Source organism: Protomyctophum parallelum (genome assembly GCF_964188405.1).
Source record: "Protomyctophum parallelum genome assembly, chromosome: 20".
NCBI classification, from domain to species: Eukaryota; Metazoa; Chordata; class Actinopteri; order Myctophiformes; family Myctophidae; genus Protomyctophum; species Protomyctophum parallelum.
Window position 1 is genome coordinate 34,900,334 of NC_139718.1, and position 20,965 is coordinate 34,921,298.

The 20,965-nt window shown below is 44.5% G+C and overlaps 1 protein-coding gene across 1 annotated transcript in view; it reads right to left on the reverse strand.

The window, feature by feature from the left end:
* Positions 1-20,965, reverse strand: part of crybg1a (crystallin beta-gamma domain containing 1a) — a 71,491-nt gene that overhangs the window by 21,014 nt on the left and 29,512 nt on the right. Inside the window, exons 2-6 of the mRNA XM_083791699.1 lie at positions 19,207-19,339; positions 12,118-13,484; positions 9,955-11,105; positions 5,261-6,807; positions 881-5,170 (exon numbers count right to left, since the gene is read on the reverse strand). Of these exons, the coding sequence (XP_083647825.1) occupies positions 881-5,170; positions 5,261-6,807; positions 9,955-11,105; positions 12,118-13,484; positions 19,207-19,339 (8,488 nt within the window). The remainder of the gene's footprint in view (positions 1-880; positions 5,171-5,260; positions 6,808-9,954; positions 11,106-12,117; positions 13,485-19,206; positions 19,340-20,965) is intronic.

The following is a 20,965-nucleotide window of genomic DNA, read 5'->3' on the forward strand; positions in this document are numbered from 1 at the left end:
TTTCAGGCCTTGGGCTTTCTGGATTCATATTGTTGTGCAGGCGGGGAGTCGGGTCGTGGGGGTGGGAACAGGTAGACATGTAGACACCCATGGCAACTGACTTAGGTACCGGGACCCACTGCTGGGTGGAGAAGCAGCAGCACAGCCGTCTTCCCCGCTCCAAGGAGCCACACCAGGCCTACGCTCCAATAGCCAGGTGGGGGGGGTTATCTGGGGATGCCTGTTATGTGTGAAACTGTGTGTGTTGTGTGTGTGTGTGTTGTGTGTGTGTGTGTGTGTGTGTGTGTGTGTTTGGTGTTGTTGGTAGTGGGGGTGCGCTGGGGGGGGGGGTATGCACTGTATGTGGCTACTTGGAAATAAACAACTTTGAACTCAAACCCTTGTCTGTTGTCTGTCACGCATAGGTGTTAAATATTGGCATGTGGATGGCTGCATCTGTTCATGAGTGCTGCTGACACACAGGGTGTGAGATTATGTTGGCAACTACAGTATAGCACAGACTTACCTTACCTGCCCCTGCATGCATCAAGTTAGTTCCGATCTTATGAATGTGGCAACAACGGCAGAAAATAATATTAAGCACATCTCCATGGAGATGACGAGAGGATATATCAGCACTTTGAACAGGACGACTATGACTGTTGTTTGCCCAGTGCCTTGTGGGTCCAACCTCATTCTGTTCTATGCATGAATCATTCTTTTGTGAGCGCTGCAGTGAATGAATAAGAGAGGCCATTGCTGACAGGTGAGCACAATGTGCTTGCTCTCACTTCTAAACCCTTTTCTCTTGAACATAGCCACACAGGGGTCTGTCTGCACAATGTCACTAGATTCTGCAACATAAAACAAATAAATAAGAAAAGGGAATTAAAATCCTTACCTTCGTTTTAGAGATGTATCGTGCCTTTTGAGAGGCCGCCTGGACAGAGCTTTTGAGCGGGGGAAGTCCTGCGGAGCCCTTTATCCCTTCAACTTTAGGAGGTGCTGTATTCAGGTCGGCGTCCATCGCTGCACTTCCCTCTGTCTTCCCTTGGCTGCGAGAGGTCTGAGTGGAACCGTTGTCCTTCTTGAGGTACTTCTCTAAATGATCGGGCAGCTTTATCTCTGAGAAGGAGGGTAGAGGAGGAGCCGCAGCAGGGGAGGGACTCACTGCTGTGTCACCAGCTGCTGCTGTGGCTTTTCCCACACCCACATGCGGGCCCAGGCCACTGCCTCCTGTTCCCGCCTCACCTGTCACCATGCCAGTCAGAGGTGAGAGAACTATTCCCTGGTTCTCGGGGGAGGGGAGGTCCCGTCCCTGGCTGGGTGGAGGTGTGCCTTTTGAGCCGGGGGGAGTTTCCTCCTTGGACTTCCTGGTGGACCTGGGGGAGCTCATCAGGCTGGACAGGATGGACATTCGTTCTAATCGCGACTTGGGTTTAGCAGGCTCCTCTACGTGTTTCTGCTCCTTTTCCTTTCCTGCTGCCTCATGTCCGACCAAGTTGTTTCCCTTCACCATCAACTGCGTTTTGTCTTTGGTTGGAGAGGAGATGGATCTGAGAAGGATACTTTCCTCTATGCGTTTGACGATGCCATTTCCTTCCCTGTCGGCGGCCTGTTGCTTTATCATCATCCCGGGCGAAGTGGGTCTCCCACCTTTGTTCCGTTTCCTTAAACCAAAATTGAATTCCGCTAGGTCGAACGCCTTCTCAAAATGGTCCTCCTTGATGGCAGGCATGGCAAAAGGCGGAGACGGGGCCTTCTTGTGAATGTGCTTCTTTGGAGGTTGGCAGAAAGGCATGCCGCGCTCTTTGATGCTCCTGATGAAATCGCCATTGTCATCCTCCTTCTTCTGATCGCGCCTTGGACGTTGTTCGATGTCTAGCCAGCTGGACGGAGACTTCTGCTCTAGCTTAATATTTGGGGGTGGAGATGGAGATGTCAGGGTATTAGGAGTTGTCCTTGCAGGCTTCGGTGGCTGGTTAAAGACCAGCCTGTTTTTGTCTTGGCATGTGGTGACTGTCAATGTCTGTGCCTCTTTGGGGCCGCTTTGCTGAACAATGGCCTCCTCTTTGGTTCTCTCCACCGTCTGAGCTCCAGTGTTCAAGGCTTTTGGTTTTTGCGCTGCGTCCGTTTTGTATTTTGAAAATACATCAGATGCATTTTTCTGTTCTGCACCCTTGTCCTTTAACTCGTCATCATTGGCGGAAACTGCTTTTTGTCCCCCTTTAGTGTCTGTCTTTGACATATTCTGCTGATCCATTTTTATCTTGTTATATTCACACACTGCATGTTCTTCAGTGGTATTAACACTTGTAGTGACTGTGCTCTCAGTGACAACACAGTCTGGTTTTCTACCTGCCACCTTTGGAGCAGCTGTGCCGAGTGTCTCTTGTGGTTGCTTGGTGTTCTGCATGGAGTTTTTGGTCCCCGTTGGTGTATCGGTGTGTTTCTCTGACTTTGTCACCTTCTCAAGCTGACCGGTCATGAGTTTGGGCTCCAGATCCCGTTTGGAAATAAGTTGAGACTCTGTTTTCTGTATTGATGTCTCATCCACCAAACAATGTGTTGCTAAACTGTGTGCTAGAGCCTCGTCGTTAGCGCTATCCTCCTTGTGAGCTCCAGTGTTCTTGGCGTTTGCATTTAGCATTGGGTCCGTTTTGTATTTTGAAGCTACATCGGATGCATTTTGCCGTTTTGCAACTTTGTCCTTTAACTCCTCATCATTGGTGAAAACGGCTTTTGGTGCCTGTTCTGTATCCGTCTTTGACATCTGTATCCGCTGCTGATCCTCTGTCTTTCTCTTGTTATATTCCCTCTCTGCATCATCTTCAGTGGTTTTAATTGTAGTCACTGCACTTTCAGAGACAACACTTGAATTGTCTATTTTTTCTGTCACCTTTTCACCTCGATCTGTCATATTATGTTTGGGTTCGAGGTCCTGTTTGATGATAAGTTGAGACTCCATTTTCTCCAATGATGCGTCATTCACCAAACACTTTGTTGATGACCTTTTCGCCTCCTCTTTGGTGCCCTTCCCCTTCTGAGCGTCAGTGATTATGGCTGTTGGTTCTTGTGTTGAGTCCAATTGGTCAAACTTGCTCTCTGTTAACACTGCATTGTTGTCCTGTTTTGTGCCGCTGCCATTAATTTCTTCCTCTTTTAATATTGGTTTTGGATCCTGTCTAGTGTCCATCTTCTGTTCCTCTGTCTGTGGATCATCTGTACTTTCTTTGATGGCTTCCATACATTCCTGTTTTGTATCAATCATAGTAATTGAATTTTCTGCAGGTTCAGTCTTGATCTTCTCCTTTGAAGCTGCTCTGTGGATTTTTTCTGGTTCTTCTGATTCACCCTTTTGGCACTTGGCCTCAGTTGCATCCACTTTGAATTTCGAATCAGATGAATCTTTCTGTTTTGCACCTTTGTCTTTTACCTCCTCATCATTAGTGGAAGATGCTTTTTGTTCCTGTTCAGTGTCTGTCTTTGACATCATCACCTGCTGAACCTCTGTGTTGTTTTTGTTACTTTCACTCTCTGCATCTTTTTTGGTGGTGCCAATTGTAGTGGCCGTAGTCTCAGTGTGTGTTTTTTCCGTCGTCACCATTGGATCGGTTGTGTCGAGTCTCTCTTTTGGTTGTTCTGTGCTGTGCATTGAGTCTTTGGTTGACCTAGTTACATTCAATATATATTTTGAGACTCCATCAGATGCATTTTTCTGCTTTGCATCGTTGTCCTTTAACTCCCCATCATTTGTGGAAGGTGCATTTGGTTCCCCTTCAGAATCTGTCTTTGACCTCATCTGCTGATCCTCCATCTTTTTCATGTTAAATTCACTCTCTGCATCTTCTGTGGTTTTCATCGATTTTCCGGCTCTGCCCGTTTCATTCCTTGTCACCTTTGGAGTGGTTGTGTCGAGTCCCTCTTGTGGTTGCTCTGTATTCTGCATTGAGCCTTTGGCCTCTAATGATGGATCAGTGTGTTTCTCTGACTTTGTCACCTTCTCACCTTGAACTTTTGTGGAATTGGACTCAAGATCCTGTTTGGTAATAAGTTGATCATCTGTCGCTTTCTTGTTATATTCCCTCTCTGCATCATCTTCTGTGGTTTTAATTTTAGTCACTGTACTCACGTTTTCATCTTGATCTGTCATACGTTTGGGTTCGAGGTCCTGTTTGATGATAAGTTGACACTCTATTTTCTCCATTGATGCGTCATTCACCAAACACTTTGTTGATGACCTTTTCGCCTCCTCTTCGGTGCCCTTCCCCTTCTGAGCATCAGTGATTATGGCTGTTGGTTCTTGTGTTGAGTCCAATTGGTCAAACTTGCTCTCTATTAACACTGCGTTGTTCTCCTGTTTTGTGCCGCTGCCATTAATGTCCTCCTCTTTTAATATTGGTTTTGGCTTCTGTCTAGTGTCCATCTTCTGTTCCTCCGTCTGTGGATCCACTCCTGGTGGTGCCCTTCCATCAATTCCTTTAAGTTTCAGCTTTGCAACCATACTCCCCCCAGAACCGTCTGTACTTTCTTTCATGGCTTTTGTGCATTCCTGTTTTCTACCAATCATAGTAATTGAATTTTCTGAGACAACAGCTTTTTCTGCAGGTTCCGTCTCTTTCCTCTCCTCCTCTGAAGTTGCTCTGTGCATTTTCTCTGGGTCTTCTTCAGACTCACCCTTTTGGCACTTGGCCTCGGTTGCATCCACTTTGTATTTTGAATCAGATGCATCTTTCTGTTTTGCACCTTTGTCTTTTACCTCCTCATCATTAGTGGAAGGTGCTTTTTGTTCCTGTTCAGTGTCTGTCTTTGACATCATCACCTGCTCTGTGTTGTTTTTGTTACTTTCACTCTCTGCATCTTTTTTGGTGGTGTTAATTGTAGTGACCGTAGTCTCAGTGACTGTTTTGTTCGTCGTCACCTTTGGAGTGGTTGTGTCGAGTCTCTCTTTTGGTTGTTCTGTATTCTGCATCGAGTCTTTGGCCTCTAAGGATGGATCAGTGCGTTTCTCTGACTTTGTCACATTCTCACCTTGAACTTTCATGGGATTGGGCTCAATAAGTTGAACGCCTGTCGTTTTCTTGTTATTTTCCCTCTCTGCATCATTTTCTGTGGTTTTAATTGTAGTCACTGTACTCTCAGAGAGAACACTTGATTTTTCAATATTTTTTGTCACCTTCTCACCTTGATCTGTCATAAGTTTGGGCTGGAGATCCTGTGTGCTAATAAGTTGACACTGTGTTTTCTCCATTGATGTCTCATTCACCAAACACTTTGTTGATGACTTGTGTGTCTTAGCCTCCTCTTTGGTGCCCTCCCCCTTCTGAGCTTCAGTGATTATGGCTGTTGGTTCTTGTGTTGAGTCCAATCGTACAACGTTGCTCTCTATTAACACGGCGTTGTTGTCCTGTTTTGTGTCTTTGCCATTCAGTTTTTCATCTGTTGTAATGGTTGGTTTTGGCTTCTGTGTAGTGTCCGTCTTCTGTTCCTTCATCTGTGGATCCTCTGTACTTTCTTTGATTACTCCCTTGCATTGACGTTTTGTATCAATCTTAGCAACTGAATTGTCTGTGACAATGACACAGATTTCGTCTGGTTCTGTCTCTATCCTCTCCTCATCCGAAGCTTCTGTGTGCACTTTCACTGGTTCTTGTTCTGACTCAGTCTGTGGGCATTTGGTGTCTGGTGGATCACAATGTTTCTGCGGTTTTATAAGCCCTTTCCTCTCTCCATCTGTAGCACTCATGGCCCCGAGGTCCTGCATGGTGCTTGTGGTGGGATCACTGTTTTCTACTGATGTCTCGTCCAGCCTTTGGTCTCGTTTTGTGTCTTTCTCTAGCCTTTGAGAGTCTCCTGCCAAATCCTGTTGGCGTGAAAGAGGCTCTTTGTCAGTCTGATTCTCAACATTCTCAGCACATTTAAGAACAATCGCAGCCTCTGTCTGCACGTCCATTGCTGGTTTCCTGTGAATCTCTTCCTCTGCTCTCCTCTGTAGATCAACCTTTTTAAAAGAGTACAAGTCAATATTTGATGTGAGCTCAGTTGTTGCTGTGAGGGACTCATAATTGGGAGCGATGCTTTCCTGATTAGATAGGATATTGACAGCACAGTGGCTGTCAGGTTTACTTGCTGTATGCATTACCTCCTCAGTGGAATGTGTTATGACCAGGTCTACCGGGCATGGCTCAATAAAGCTTGTTGCCAGGATTAAGCTACTTCGCTCCTGCTGTAAATCTGGCATGGCTTTATTTACTGTATTTATTTCTTCAGTTGCAGGACTGGTGATGTCCTTCACTAAACCGTTTGTGTCTGTAAGTGACGTTGTGTTTGTCTCGACATCGCTGCACCCAGAATTCATGGATTTTGTTTGCGTTTCTTCCACCAAGGAACTATCTACGAGTACCAAGTACTGCATGAAGTTAGATTCCGTCTTATCCACTGGGTCTTCTTCGTCAGGCACCAATGATGCTGTGTCACTAGTTGTCACTACATTGGAGACATGATCAGCCTCCTCAAGCAGAGATTCCTGCTTTGTCGTCAGTGTTATCGTGTAATTCCTCATATTGGACTCTTTTCTGGGATTCCCCTTAGCAGGGCTGGGCTGAAGTCGCATGGGAAGTTTGCTCACTGGAGACGAGCCGTCACCTGGATCCTTCGCGGGAACCTTTGAGGTGTGTTTATTGGTGGTGTACGGGGCGTCCCGCTGCTTCTTGAACCTCAGTGAGGGCTGCTCTGCTTTGGCGGGCGGTGGAGAGAGACAGGCGGATGTGTCCGTCTCATCGTGGCTGCTGCTTCTTCTGGAGAGCTGTTTGGGCAGCACCTTATTTCCTGTTGGCAACAGAGGGACAGTACACAATTCAATACAACAACCAAAATTATGATCTACAAGCTCATAGCGCACCACCGAGTGGCGCGCTATGAACTTGTAGGTCTGCTATTTTTGAAAAATCGTTAAAATGTGCCTGAAATCTTTCCGAAAAATTGTCATTATTTAGAAGACTTTTTTTTTTTAATTTCGACGTCAGGCCTGAAGGGGTTAAACTAACAAGGAGGATAGACTGGGGTCCCAAAGCTTACAAAATATATGTAAAATGGGTGTCTGTGCTGTAGCCTAATGCTTATCAATGCAATGCTTACATTGAAATGAAAACTATTTAAATGTTACAATTTACAAATCACTGCAATGAATCACAGCTAACCCTAACACAATGAATGAACTACACTAGCTTTATACTTTTCTATTGAATAACGACAAAATCAACCAACACCCAAAGATAAAGATGACAGAATGGAAACTCTACAATGGGATATAACCAAACTAGCTGCTCTGATGACAATAAAGTGAGGGCCGACTCAAGTGTCTGTTTCCATTTAACTTCCAGTTAAGCTTTGTGTAACACACACCTGCGTGAAACATGAAACAAAACGAAGGGGGGGTGCCTGTTGGCTCATCTAGTTAGCAGTGCACTGCGGCCATATCGTTGCTGTCAGGAACAAACCTTGTATCGTTATCACATTAATGCATTCCAGTGTCGTGCAAAAGATAGCAAAAATAGCAGATCTACAAGCATGTAGGTGTATCTGCTTTTTATGCCGTTTTCGATTTGAAGTGAAAGTGGTCACGTGCGTCTGTCTTATAAATATTGAAACATATTAAAAAGAGCTTGTGACCAAATGAAAACGACATTGGATCCATTTGAACACAGGTTCCTTTTCACCATTTCCTGAGAAGCAACTAGTATTTTGGAGATACAAGGTGTCCGGCCGTCAGCAATGATATGCTCCTAGTGAGCAGCCAATAGCAGCATGGCTCCACGTCGTGGCCAGTCTATGACGCCAGTCGTCTAGGGGGTTCTCAACGTTTTTGGCTGGGGACCCCCGGAAATGCTTTGGCCATGTCTCACGCCCCGCCCCCCTCCCAACCACCAATACAAACTGACTGCATGCAAAAATAACCTTAATAATAGAGAAAATATATCAAACTAGATAAAGTGCCCCTCGGGGCACAGGTCTCCACCAGGGCAGGTCAGGTTGTGGCCTCCTGGTGGTGCTATAATAGGCCAATGTGAAAAGGGTGCCATTTCTTCTTACGCCTTGGATGGCAATTGATTTGAGGCATTTTGTTCCAAAAATGTGTTTTGCAAAAATCCACCTGTCGGTGGCGCTACAACAGGCCAATGTGAAAAGGGTGGGATATATTCCTCAGCCTAGTAGGAAAGTCAGTGAAAGATTTCACGTAAATTGCACGCTGCGTTCATGATTTGAGGCTTTTTGTTAAAAACGGGCCAATCCTGCAAACTTTGAAAGCCAATGTTAGCCAATTAGGATGAAATATGAAATATCGGACGGATCCGTCTTGAACACATGACTATAGAGTGTAATAATTTGCAGAGGTTGGGGCAGAGGTTCATCGTTGGCATCCAGGAAGTGTGCGTGCAAAATTTGGCACCGACCAGGTTAACACGGACGGAGTGCAAAACATACTCTCTCCCCATGCCTTCGGCCTGGTGGAGACAATGAATACTGAAACCAGATATAATCATTAAGTTAAGTTTATGCATGCACCACGTACTATGAAAAATCTTAATTTTCCAGCCATTCAGTTGCAAACAATAAAATAAAATAAAATAAAAGTAAAATTATAATTTGGGGACCCCCCAAAATAATTTGGCGCTGAGAACCCCTGGTCTATGACAGTGGTTCATATCAAGGACCATTATTTATTCTGCATTTGAGCCACGGACCACCATTTTGATGAGATTGAGCCTGAGAGAATATTTCGTTGTTTGTTGATTTTATGAAATTAAACCAAATGGACCCTTATGGCTCCATTTGGTTTCATTTAATGTTCTCAAGAGTTGAATTACTGTTAAACATCTGTAGTATACTTAATTTACAAGAAGTCTACACAATTAGAGAATGTAGAATAATTGTTATTTTCAATCAACATTTGCCTGTTATCTTTCCTACCAAGAGTTTAATATCTAATAAGGGTCCATTTGGTTACTCTACATCATTTAGCTGGGGACCAACTGGAACCCCCTCAAGGACCTCTGGTGGTCCCCGGACCATTGGTTGAAAACCACTGGTCTATGACATTTCTATGACATGTAATTCCATATTAAGCATAGTTTCAGCCCAATTCAACCGCTTGAGCCATTTCGGTGCTGTAAATGCTAATAAGTGTAAGTGATGGAAGTGTCAACTAGCTTTATAAAACTAAACAACACAAAAAGTGTTGTAACCTGCAGTTTTTTTTCCTTCTTTCTATTTCTGTGTTCGGCCCAATTGTTTTTGTTTGTTGTCATGATTTGTCACAACTCGAGTTGGCTTTGTACGAGGCTTAAAAAGGTCTTTAAATAAACACTTTTTGAAAAGTCTATGAGGAAAATGAACGGGGAATCATTTCCTGGGCCCTGGTAGGGGGCGGGACTGCGACGCTCTATAGTGTTAATAGTAACACAAGGGTGTCCCGTCTCTTTACTGTAGCTCTTTAGCGAATGAAAAAATACATTTTCAGGACAGGATACCAATCTCATCCAATCAGGAGGGAGAACCCATACTGGAAACAAGATAAAATAAGTGAAATCGGAATTGAAAAACAATGAGCAGATGAAATTGGAACGGAAAAATTATAAAATTGAAGCTGATAAATTGGCTTTCTCTCCCTATTGGATGACATTGGTGTCGCACATGATGGTGTATTTTTCATTTACTAAAAAGAGCTGGAGAGACAGGGCAATGATTAATACATTTTGTACACATATTTGTACAAAACAATATCACTTATAGCACTTTTTCAAAAAGTATAGAATAGAGCCTCGTTTAATGGTCCAGCTCCGGACAGACACACAGACAGGCAGATAAACAGACCCCCCTTTCAAGACCAATACAACAGAAATAACATACAACCATTTTATTCCATGGAAACGTCCCCCTAACACATGATTAAAGGATAATTATGCTCCCTTTTACCTTTATCTGGGCTTTCGTGGTCAGAAGGTGCAATTTCATTCGTAGGCCTCTCCCCAGAACTGGCGATTTCCGGCTGTTCTGTGCTGGTCGTCACTGATGGCATACTGGTAGGGCTGGCTTCTGCCACGCTGACTTTGTTGCTTTTACCGTCTGTGCCACTGTGTTGAGTTTTTACACTGTCCTTTCTGGTAGGAGCCGAAGAGTGGTCAGCCGATGTCCTGGGTAACCGGCTCTTAGGTATCAAGGACACATTGCTCTCTAAATGACCCTGTTTTTTGACCTCATGGTTGTCTTTGTCATTCAGATTAGTGCTAACACTTTTGTCCCCGTGGCTTTTCCCCAGTCCATTAATGAGCTTCACGGAGCCATTATCCTCAGCCGTTTTCCCCATGGTGGTCTTCAACACCGCCCTTGATGACACTTTGGTGGGGGAGATTTCCCTCGTCGCTGCTTTCCCCCCCTGGCCCTCCTCAAAACTAGGCTTCTTGACGGCTTTGACCGGAGAAGCTGTCCGTTTCAATAACACCTCTTTGGGTTTGATTTGCTTCAGAGCTTTGGAGCCGACCACTGTCCCCGAGACATCGGCCACCGGCGATTTATCTGCAGTCACTTGGGACCTCACTTCGGCATCCGACGTCGACATTTTAGGGATTCTAGACCGCGGGCCGGTGATGCCTGAAGGTCCGACGACGGTTGCTGCAACAGCCTGGTCTTTTGAAGAAGGCGACGCGTCGTTAGGTTCCCGTCGGGGTGAAGCATCGCCGGAAGTGACCGCTTTTGCGCCGTCTTCAGATCCCTTCCCTTTTGCCGGGACAATTTTGGCCCTGATTCCAGTCACAGAGAGACTCTTTGCACTCCCTGCCGTGGCTGAGCCACTCTCCGCCACCGCTTTAACCGGCTGCGTAGGAGCCGTGGGTTGGACCATCCTCTGACCTCTCGACCCCGGTCCGCCAGCTTGTGGCTTTGGTTTGTGAGCGGGCATGTTCGAGCTTGAGGAGGAGGTGTCATCAAGGTCAGACGCCTCCACGTCTGTCTTCAGTAAAAGTTCCACAGCTAAAGCCACGTGACCGCTTGCGTCTGCCTCTGTTGTTTTGATCGTTTCATGGCTTGCTTCCGTGAGCTCTGTGCTGATGCCGTCGATACTTTGTGGTCTGAGGGGAGACAGAGAGACAAGGGCAGGGAAGAAAAGTCATTAACTTTGAGGACAAGATGGTATGACAATATTTAATGGTTGCAAAACACATAATCATAACACTCATTATAATCTAACCACATCAACCACCGACCTTTCAGTAGTGCATACCTGACATAAAACAAAACCCATTCTTATCATACTTAAAGTAACAATGGCTACCCACTTCAGCAGATACGGCGATAATAAATAAAGAAAAGCAATTTAAACACAGACAAGGGTTCAAAACAGTGTCCAAAGAGGAAATGTAAACGTTCTTACGATTAGTGTCAAGGACAACACCTTCAAATGTTTGACCAAAGTGATTTACAAAAAAAAATGTTCAAGCTGGCTAAACTATGCAGACCGTTGCCCTGTCGTAGTTAATGGGCTGTAAATCACTACTGTATTCTGTGAAATTCCAAGCATTTCCCAGGTTACTCCAGGGTCCAGGGTTATATCAAACCATTCCAATACAAAAGCGTACGTACAGTGTGGCTGGCAAAGGCTTATTTACTGTATTCAACATAATTATATTGTATTTATAAAACTATGAATTCACCACATCTTATCCACTATTCATCGATCAAGGTACAGTAAATATGATACATTGTAGCAGTTAGCCTACTTAATAATTGTAGTACATCTGCATGTCATCTTTAATAATGCAATAAATCCCCTCAAGGGATGTTTAAGTCTTACCTATGGTGCAAACAGAAGTCACTGTTACTACTGCACAATTAAACGTACAGTAGCGCTATATGAATATTTCAATAACACGATGAACAAAGCACTGCTTCCATTGTTCTGATATAATACAAAAGGGCATGGGAACACAGAGCTCAGGTTGCACTGAATCCTTCTCTTCTCTCTCTCTCTCTCTCTCTCTCTCACACACACACACACACACAAACACTCACACACTCACTCTCCTCCTCAGGATAAAAGTCCTTAACCACAGAGAAGGAAAGAAGATAAATAATGCTACCCACGGTTTCACTTCTGTCGTGGGGAAACTCTTTGAAGTTGACCCCGTTCCGTCCTCGTCCTGCTGCTGACCACGTCCTGCCTCCCCGTTCCCGTCCACAAACACCTTCTCTGTTTGAGAAAGTTTTACACTCCTGCGCGTCGTTTCACCCGTTCCTTCAGCGCCGAGGTCGTCCTGCAGCGCCCCCTCCTCTGCGTCAGTGCCAAGACCGGACTCTGCTGCTGACGACGGGGCAAAGTTTGTTTGGAACTCCCCTGAGGTCGCTGTCGTGGAGACGCTGCCTGACTCCCAGTCACTGAACACCGCTGTCTCAGAGGGGGTATGTGGGCCGTCTGCAGCTCCCTGAGTAACTGAGTCCTCGTCAGGAATCACTGTGGCAGGCACGGCCAGCACAGGAGGCGAGCCCGGTGTCAAGCCCTCCTCCCTCTCTCTCACTCTACCCCTGGCTTCCTCCCCCTCCCCCTCCTCCTCCTCCTCCTCTCCCAGGTGTGTTTCCACCCTCATGGCTTTGTGGAGTTTTATGCGAGAGGCACTGCTGGGCTCTTCCTCTCCCCGAGCTGAAGGGCTCTGCACGATGGGAATCGAGTCGGACGAGGCACGAGAACGAGAGCCTAGAGTGAGTCCGGCGTGCGCGGTGCCGTTTTCACCGACTCTGAATTTCAAGGAGGTCTTTTTGGTCTCACAGCGTATGGAAGTGAGGTTGGGTGACTCTGGGGCATCGGACGTTGTGGGTTTGGGGATTTCAAACGGCCGCGGGGCGACGTGGACGTCCGAAGCCTCCTGGCCATCCCAGGATCCCTCCTCTTTGCTCACCGGGATGGCCTCTTCCAGAGCGACGCCCTGCAGCCTCCTGCTCACCTCCTCCACCACGCCATCCGCAAAGCCCAGCTCTGAGCTCACGTCGGATTTCGTCAACGACGAGGGCAGAAGATCGAGCTGGGTGGGAGTCACATTCTCAGAATTCCTCTCCCCATCGGCGCACATGATGTGCAGCTCCCTCACGCTGCCTCGACCGCTGCTGTCGCTGTCTCCAAACGGGAGCTCTCCCTCCTCCGCCAGCAGAGAGGCCATGCTTGAAGAACTGAGGCCTGAGGAACTGCCGCCATGCCACGCCGCGTCCGTCTGGGGTGGCTCGTTTGACTCGGGCACCTCGTTCTCTCTTCGGGTAGGAGTAGGTGTCTTCAGCCCGTCTTCCTCTGAGGGCTGGGGACTCGTGCCCGGGCATAGGGGGGAGGCCCGGGCGCTGCCGTCTGACTGGGATGCATCGTGAGGGGAATCCAAGTTTTGCTTGTTCTGGCTCCGCTTTCTCTTGGACTTGAATAAGCTGCTGAAGAAGCTGCTCACTCCTCCACCTCTCCTCTCATCAAAGCTCTGTGTGAGAGAGAGAGAGAGAGAGAGAGAGAGAGAGAGAGAGAGAGAGAGAGAGAGAGAGAGAGAGAGAGAGAGAGAGAGAGAGAGAGAGAGAGAGAGAGAGAGAGAGAGAGAGAGAGAGAGAGAGTTAAATATTCAGGTGGGGAACGTTGGTGCTGTTGTTTTTGGCCCTGAACGTGGATGCCATAAGCTGTGCTATTTAACAATAATATTTATATTAAGAAAGATGTCACTGTAGAGATCAACTCCTTTCACACACAAGATTCAGTAAATTGCTAAGTCTTTACATGAAGTCAAACACACATCAAGCCGACTCCCCGGTACAAAAACAACCCTGAGGAAAATGATCAGACAGGAGCACCAATGACGGTGTCTAGGGGGGATATAAAATGATCAGACAGGAGCACCAATGACGGTGTCTAGGGGGGATATAAAATGATCAGACAGGAGCACCAATGACGGTGTCTAGGGGGGATATGAAATGATCAGACAGGAGCACCAATGACGGTGTCTAGGGGGGATATAAAACGTCACTGATACCTCAAGAGTCAAACAGGCATTCAGTCACACCAACAGAACACAATTAAGACCATTAAGAAAGATATTTGTCTAAGGAGGCAAACAGAAAGTAGTCCTTTGTTCTGAAGTGACGTGGTTCATTAAAAAATGGTTCAAAAATCACACCTGTGTGAAGTGAGGGGCGCTTTACCAACATCACATATGACATATGGCATCAATGTAACATCACATAATAGCAGTTTATAAGAATCGTGATCCCTTATTGGCCGAGGTTTTCCTCTGACATGCATTATGCCGATTTGCTCAGTGACAGACAAAACAAACATTAAACTCTGTTCATTGTTAATGGCATTTAATGTCTGTGTTGAAGACCAAACAAAGATTAAAGCGATTTTAATGTTTGTCTAGACAAGACAAACATTAAACCTGTGTGTGTATGGGAGGGGCTAGTGCCCCTCAAAAACAAAGAAAAAAACACACCTGTGTGAACTGAGTGGTGCAACCCCCCCCCCCCCCCCCCCCTCTCTCTCATTAGCAGGCAACTGCAGCACTCTCTCCGTCTCTGGCACAACAGCGCCCCTACTGGTACTCATTCTCGTGCTCATTAACGTCACAGAGACACAGACACACATAGATAGGCGGACACGGACATTGATGGTTGTAGGAGTGGTTGCACCACTCAAAAAGAGAAACAGTAGCACTGTATGCTGACATAGCAAGTTGAGGTTTTGTATTTACAAACCAATCTAACTATTGTAAAAAAGGACGTTTCACGACATGAATTGTCGTTAAATGTCACATCTATGCCACATGATACATTTCCTAGCATAGGTCACCTGATGGTATCAGTCACACAGTCTCGAGACGTTAGAGAGGCTTACAATTACAGACAGTGGACACAGCCAGCCAACACTGCCTCTCCTAACACTGAGGTGGAAAAACACCTGCAGTTTGCATGTTAGAATTTCCATAAAATCCTGTCTTTCTGTCCTCACAATGTACCGAACACAAGTTTGAAGCAAATGGCACAGGACACCACCATGTATTAATAAACACAAGACGCTATACATACCATTTTTTGATGCAATTACACCTGTTACCATGGAGTGTAATCCAAGTGTATCCGCAGACCGTGAGAAGGCGAAACAAGTTAATGGTTATCGGCTTCGGATTGCCCCTTAGACTAGCGTAAACGTCATGCAGCTCATAAATTTAAGAATGTGAAAACCCAGTGTCCAGCTTACATATTAAACCAATTAATAGCCAAGTGGAACTTCTCTCACACAATAACGTGTGGAAATATCTTCAGTCTACCTGTGTGCGTGAACGTGTGTGTGTGTGTGTGTGTGTGTGTGTGTGTGTGCGTGTGTGTGAACGAGTGTGTGTGCAGTGCTAATGGACCACGGTGAACAAAGTGCCTGCATTTACATCACAGCTACAGTGAGGGGAATATTGTGAAAGAGCTGCACTATGCCAAACAAACCACTTGAAAGAAACGCATGGGTGTGGATGAACATGCCATGCCTCACCCTTTCTCATAATAATAAATGACAGCATGAGAGCAAGTCCAGACCACGCATTGCCTACTAAAATCAGCATAAATAAATCTCTCGTTTAAATTCAGCACTATACAGGAAACAGTCTCTTACTAGTCAATATAGATGAGGAGCCATTTATTAAAAAAAAGATAATAAGAAATCCTCCCCCTCTTCAACACCTGTGAACTTGTGATGTGACAAATAAAGTTGAAGTGGTATATAACAAAGGAGAGAGTCAGAGTCAAGTGCCAAACCAAAGTAGATAAGCAAATACAAATCAAATAAAAATAAATATTTAAGATACACACAATATAGACATCTGCCCTGAGTCTCTGAATGAATATCACAGGTACAATCTATCGATAAACATGTTTATCGATATAAACTACTGGTATAAGATACCAGTGAGGTAGTTAAATAACACCTGTACCCAGACTGAAAACCAGTTTTCCTGCTAACATTGATGTCTGTGCCTACAGGTCATTCTTCTGTCATGAAACATTGTTCACACTGCTCCCCTTCGGGTTCTCAGCAGTCAGAATACGTTATTACTGAGCAAACATTCAAACAACAGGTCGTGGCCAGCCCTTGCAGTTCATCTCTAAACAGATCAAACAACTGAACACAATAACGGCCGGCGCCCAACTCAGTGTGGTTGTTTGAACAAGTCTTACTAGGCTAGCCCAGGGTTCCCCAATAGGCGGCCCGTGGGCCATTTGCGGCCCGCCCCCTTGTGGCCCCTGGAATAATTTCAAAAATATATAAATCACATTAAATGGGGGTCAGTAGCCTATGCATGTCAAACTTGGCATCCTTTTCAAATGGGGTGCATGCGGACTCGGCCCCCAGCCTGGTACCCTAGTCAAAGGAAAATTGAGGAAAACTAATTGGGGAACCCTGGGCTAGCCCATTCAAAGGTGGCAGATTCTGGAGCAGTGTTACCAGATTTTGCGAGAGATAACCAGGTCTATGAAAACAAGCAACCTATTTTTATATATTGTTTGAAACATTTTAGCACAATATACACAATAATGATCAAACAGTGCTTCTTCTGTGTGCACTGCATACACATACAGTAGCGCTCCATCTTGTGCCACCCTTATCCCTTATCCCTATTTGCCATTTCTTACTATTTTGAAAATCATTTTAAAATAGTTCAACTAGCTGATCTACATCTACACGGTGTGAGCTTGTAGATCAGCAATTTGAACTATCTTTTTTAAATAGTAAAAAATGGCAAATAAGTTAAGGGATAAGGGTTAAGCCGTTAAGGGGTGGCACAAGATATAGCCCATAATGTATTTATGGTCACCTATTGTCCATGTGTTTGTTCTGTACAGTAGTTATTCAGCGCTGACATTGTTGAGTATGGGAGGAGTTCACTTCCTTATCGGGCAGCTGTTTAGTTCATTCTCTAATCTCAGGTAGGGGTATTAAAACAAACACACGTACTGTACATGAACGCACATAAATTGCACACTCGTAAAGCACGCACGCGTGCAGTAACTGAGAGACCAATCAGCGGTTACTATTTTAATACAATGTTAACAATTAATGCGCACGCAAGCACACACACACACACACACACACACACACACACACACACACACACACACACACACACACACACACACACACACACACACACACACACACACACACACACACACACACACACACACACACACACACACACACACACACACACACACACACACACACACACACACACACACACACACACACACACACACACACACACACACACACACACACACACACGTTAAATTCCTGATATTTCACATGTTGAATAAGTGAAGTGCCTCCAATCCTCCTGTCTCTGACACTATTAATTAACTATAGCAGGACAGCTGGTTTGACAAGTACGAAAACCACAGAGATAATTTGATTCTATATAATTATCTCCTTTTCTCTCAAACCCATTACTTTTAAGTTATAAAATATGTTTTCATTTTATTTTACTTGTAGCTTATTGTGAAATATTACACATATAGGCTATATTACATAATTGTTTAGTAGATACATTCACAGTGTCAATGTCATATTTAGCGGGCAGCGGTGGCCGAACGGTTTGCGGAGCGGTCTTGATATCGGAAGGTCGCTAGTTCGTATCCCCGGACCGGCACGTTAAAATTACCACCGATGAAGTGCCCTTGGACAAGGCACTGAACCCCTACCATGAAATGTTCTATGAGCAGGGCCTGGCTGTAAACAAGTTATTGAGCTTAGTCCAGTTACCCTGGGTAAACATAGTACCTTTCCTTTCCTTTCATATCATGCTGTTTGTGTTTATTACATTTCCAGGAGGAAGGAAGTAGCAATAAATAGTGTTGCACTCTAGTGCCCTCTGATGGATGGACACTGCACTACAACAACAAGCAACATAGCCTACAGAAAACACACTTTAAATTAACTGACCATGGCAGATTTATGAGTGTGAGAAATATGTCATGAGCTTTAGGTATCTGGCTGAAATGTGAAAGATTCATATTTGAAAACATGGCTATGAATTCAGTTAAAAGTATTTCCATTTGTCATAGAATCCCATGTTAGCAACTTTTAACATATTTATTTACCGTAGGCCTATATTTTAATTCGGGAGGGAAGGCAATGAGACTGCATGGGTGTCCTGCTGCAAGCTTTTAACATAGTGGGGAAATACACTTTATGGATTTCAATTCTGAAGTGCCAATTACTCTGAGTTCATTATCTTGTATTGCCTGTCGTGTTTCTTTTATGTTCATGTACTGTGTATATGGACCAGAGTCTGCCAATACAGTTTGAATTATTAACAGAGTAATAATTATATTGTAGGTATATTGAAAGGTAATTTTAGTTTTTATTGTCATGGTACAGCATTTAAATGTACTTCATACTTCACTAGACTTGAATTATGTGTTATATTTGTCGTGGGAATTGTGAATCATGATGTACTAGGAACATGTGTTTAAAGCTAAAGTTTCTCTAATGGTGAACAAGTACAATATTTCTGTTAGACAAGAGATCATAAAAACTTAAAGTGGTTTGGGGGTAGCAAACTACTGGGATTACGGCAATTGCACTCTACACATGTTTTAACAGTTATAATAATAATTAAAAAAACACTCCCCTGAAAAAAAAACATGTTTTTAAGACTGCTGGAGATGGAGATGATGAATACTGATAATATTAAAGGTATATTCAGTGATTTCACTTAATTCAAATATCACTTATTTTTTTGTTTTGTTGTGATAATCCTCTCTACTATAGAGTGTGCTGACCATATAAGGAGTTCCTCCCTGTCCCCAGTTAACCCCTGGGGGTCAAAAAACCTTAGGTTTCGTTTTTGGCTCTCTATCCTGATTGGATGAAAGGCTTAGGTCCCAGCCAAAAACGAAACCTAAGGTTTTTTGAGTGAAATCACTGAATATACCTTTAAATTACAGAAATGAATATATTGCTCATTGAGATTGTGCAGGCAAAGTAATCCAAACATTAATGTATTCTAGTGTACTAATATCCTTGAGTAGGAGTATTCTTACTGCATATTATTATGAAATTTGGAAAAAAAGAAGAAGAAAAAAGTCAGAAAATAAGTCATGAACAAGGAAACATACTTGACTTTTAAGCCTTTGCTGCAATGAATGCAGAGGAGTTCACGTTACCTTGAATAACCTGGAGGGCGAGGTGGGGCTGTGCATCTGAGCCATGTCGAAGCTGGTCACGGAGAGGGTCTCGGCGTCCGATGTAACCGTCCTGTAACTGCACTCCGTGGACACACTGAGTGTGTCGTAGCTCCTGGGCAGAGACACAGAGAGAGACAGAGAGAGAGAGAGTTACACAGTGACAGGATGAGGGGGTGGGGTGGAAGGGAAAGGGAAAGGGGGCTTTTTACATCCCACTGCGCTCAACAACAGCTTTTGTTGTCCCTATAGGCTCCAACTGTAGAGTTAATGTTACAGGATATCAAAACCTCTCTCACGAGACAGTATAATTGAGCTGTTTGACATACTGGTAAGCGAGTCTATTACTTTGGACAGTATACATCGGTGGTTCTCAAACTTCTTGATTTCAATGTGCTGTTTTTCATAACTCTGAGAGTGTACAAATGGAACCAAAATGGGCCCGGTGCATTTGGCTCCATTTGTACACTCTCAGAGATGCAGACATTTAAAGGGTCCATTTTTAAGCCCCTCAAGGAACACTCAAGGTTTCTGAACCTGGAACAGTGGAACATACTGTACATACAAGGTACATTGTGTATGTTGTCTTTTACTGCATGTTGCTCCCGTATACTGTGAGCACACGCAACAACCCAAACAAACAGTAGCCTGCTCCGCCACTTTACACAAGTTGGGTGTGTAAGTCTGTCTGCTGAGTTAATTTGGACTCTCTCTTTCCGCATACAGTGACACTGGTCAGACGACATTCACTGAGTAACGCCTATGTGCTTCGTAGTTAGAATGTCAGCGAGAATTCTGAGACACGCGTGTGATATGATGATGATGTCCCTGCTTTTCCAACGAGGGGCGGGTTTCCTCACCTTTTGTGGTCAAAGGTATTAGGCTCAAAGAAGCACACACCCATTGACGCCCAAAAAAAAAAAAAAGTCTTCTGAAAGAACATAATATTCAAAGATTTGTGCCGCATTTTCACGATTAAAAAATCTACAAGCTCATAGCGCGCCACTCGGTGGCGCGCTATGAGCTTGTAGATCTGCGATTTTTCAATAGCTAAAGTATAACATAATGCTTAGTTAAAACACCAAAAGGGGTTCCCGTTCAGAATGGGTTAAACGTTAAATAATTAAAGTGACGTGCTCAGTGCAAAGACAAAGCAAATGGCATTCCATGCAGTTCACTTTGGGGCGTACTGAATATGAAGTATGAACTATAAGGAATGCTGTAGGCCTACTGTAGCTGGGGAAGCTCAAGCGACACCTAAAATGAATTAACTTGTGTCTGTAGTCACAACTATGTCTTTGAAAATCTTGACGTCATTACTGCCAGGCCTACCAAAGTAGAAAGCATCCCAATGCACCTCTAATCCATGCAAGATGATTGTGATAATGACTAAAATAACACTGAGTCAGAGTATGAACTGCATGTGGAGTTGGTGAAGGTTGTCAACTGTTGGCAGGTACAAATTATTCCTTAGTGTTAACCACATGAACCCTAGCGCCCTGCAATTCTGAGCAATGTCATAATAGTCGAACAAACATTCAGCGAAGACACCTGAACATTCGGTGACAATATTTTATGAGAGATTTGGTGTAGAGGGGGAAAAAGGAGGGGGCCAAGTACAGACCCCTAGGGGACCATGGTCAACAGTATAAGGCAAATATCCCTAAACCATTAAGACATTATTCTGTGTAATACTTTGTTTCCCCACAAGGGGGTAGAAGCACATTACTTTTCCAGTCAT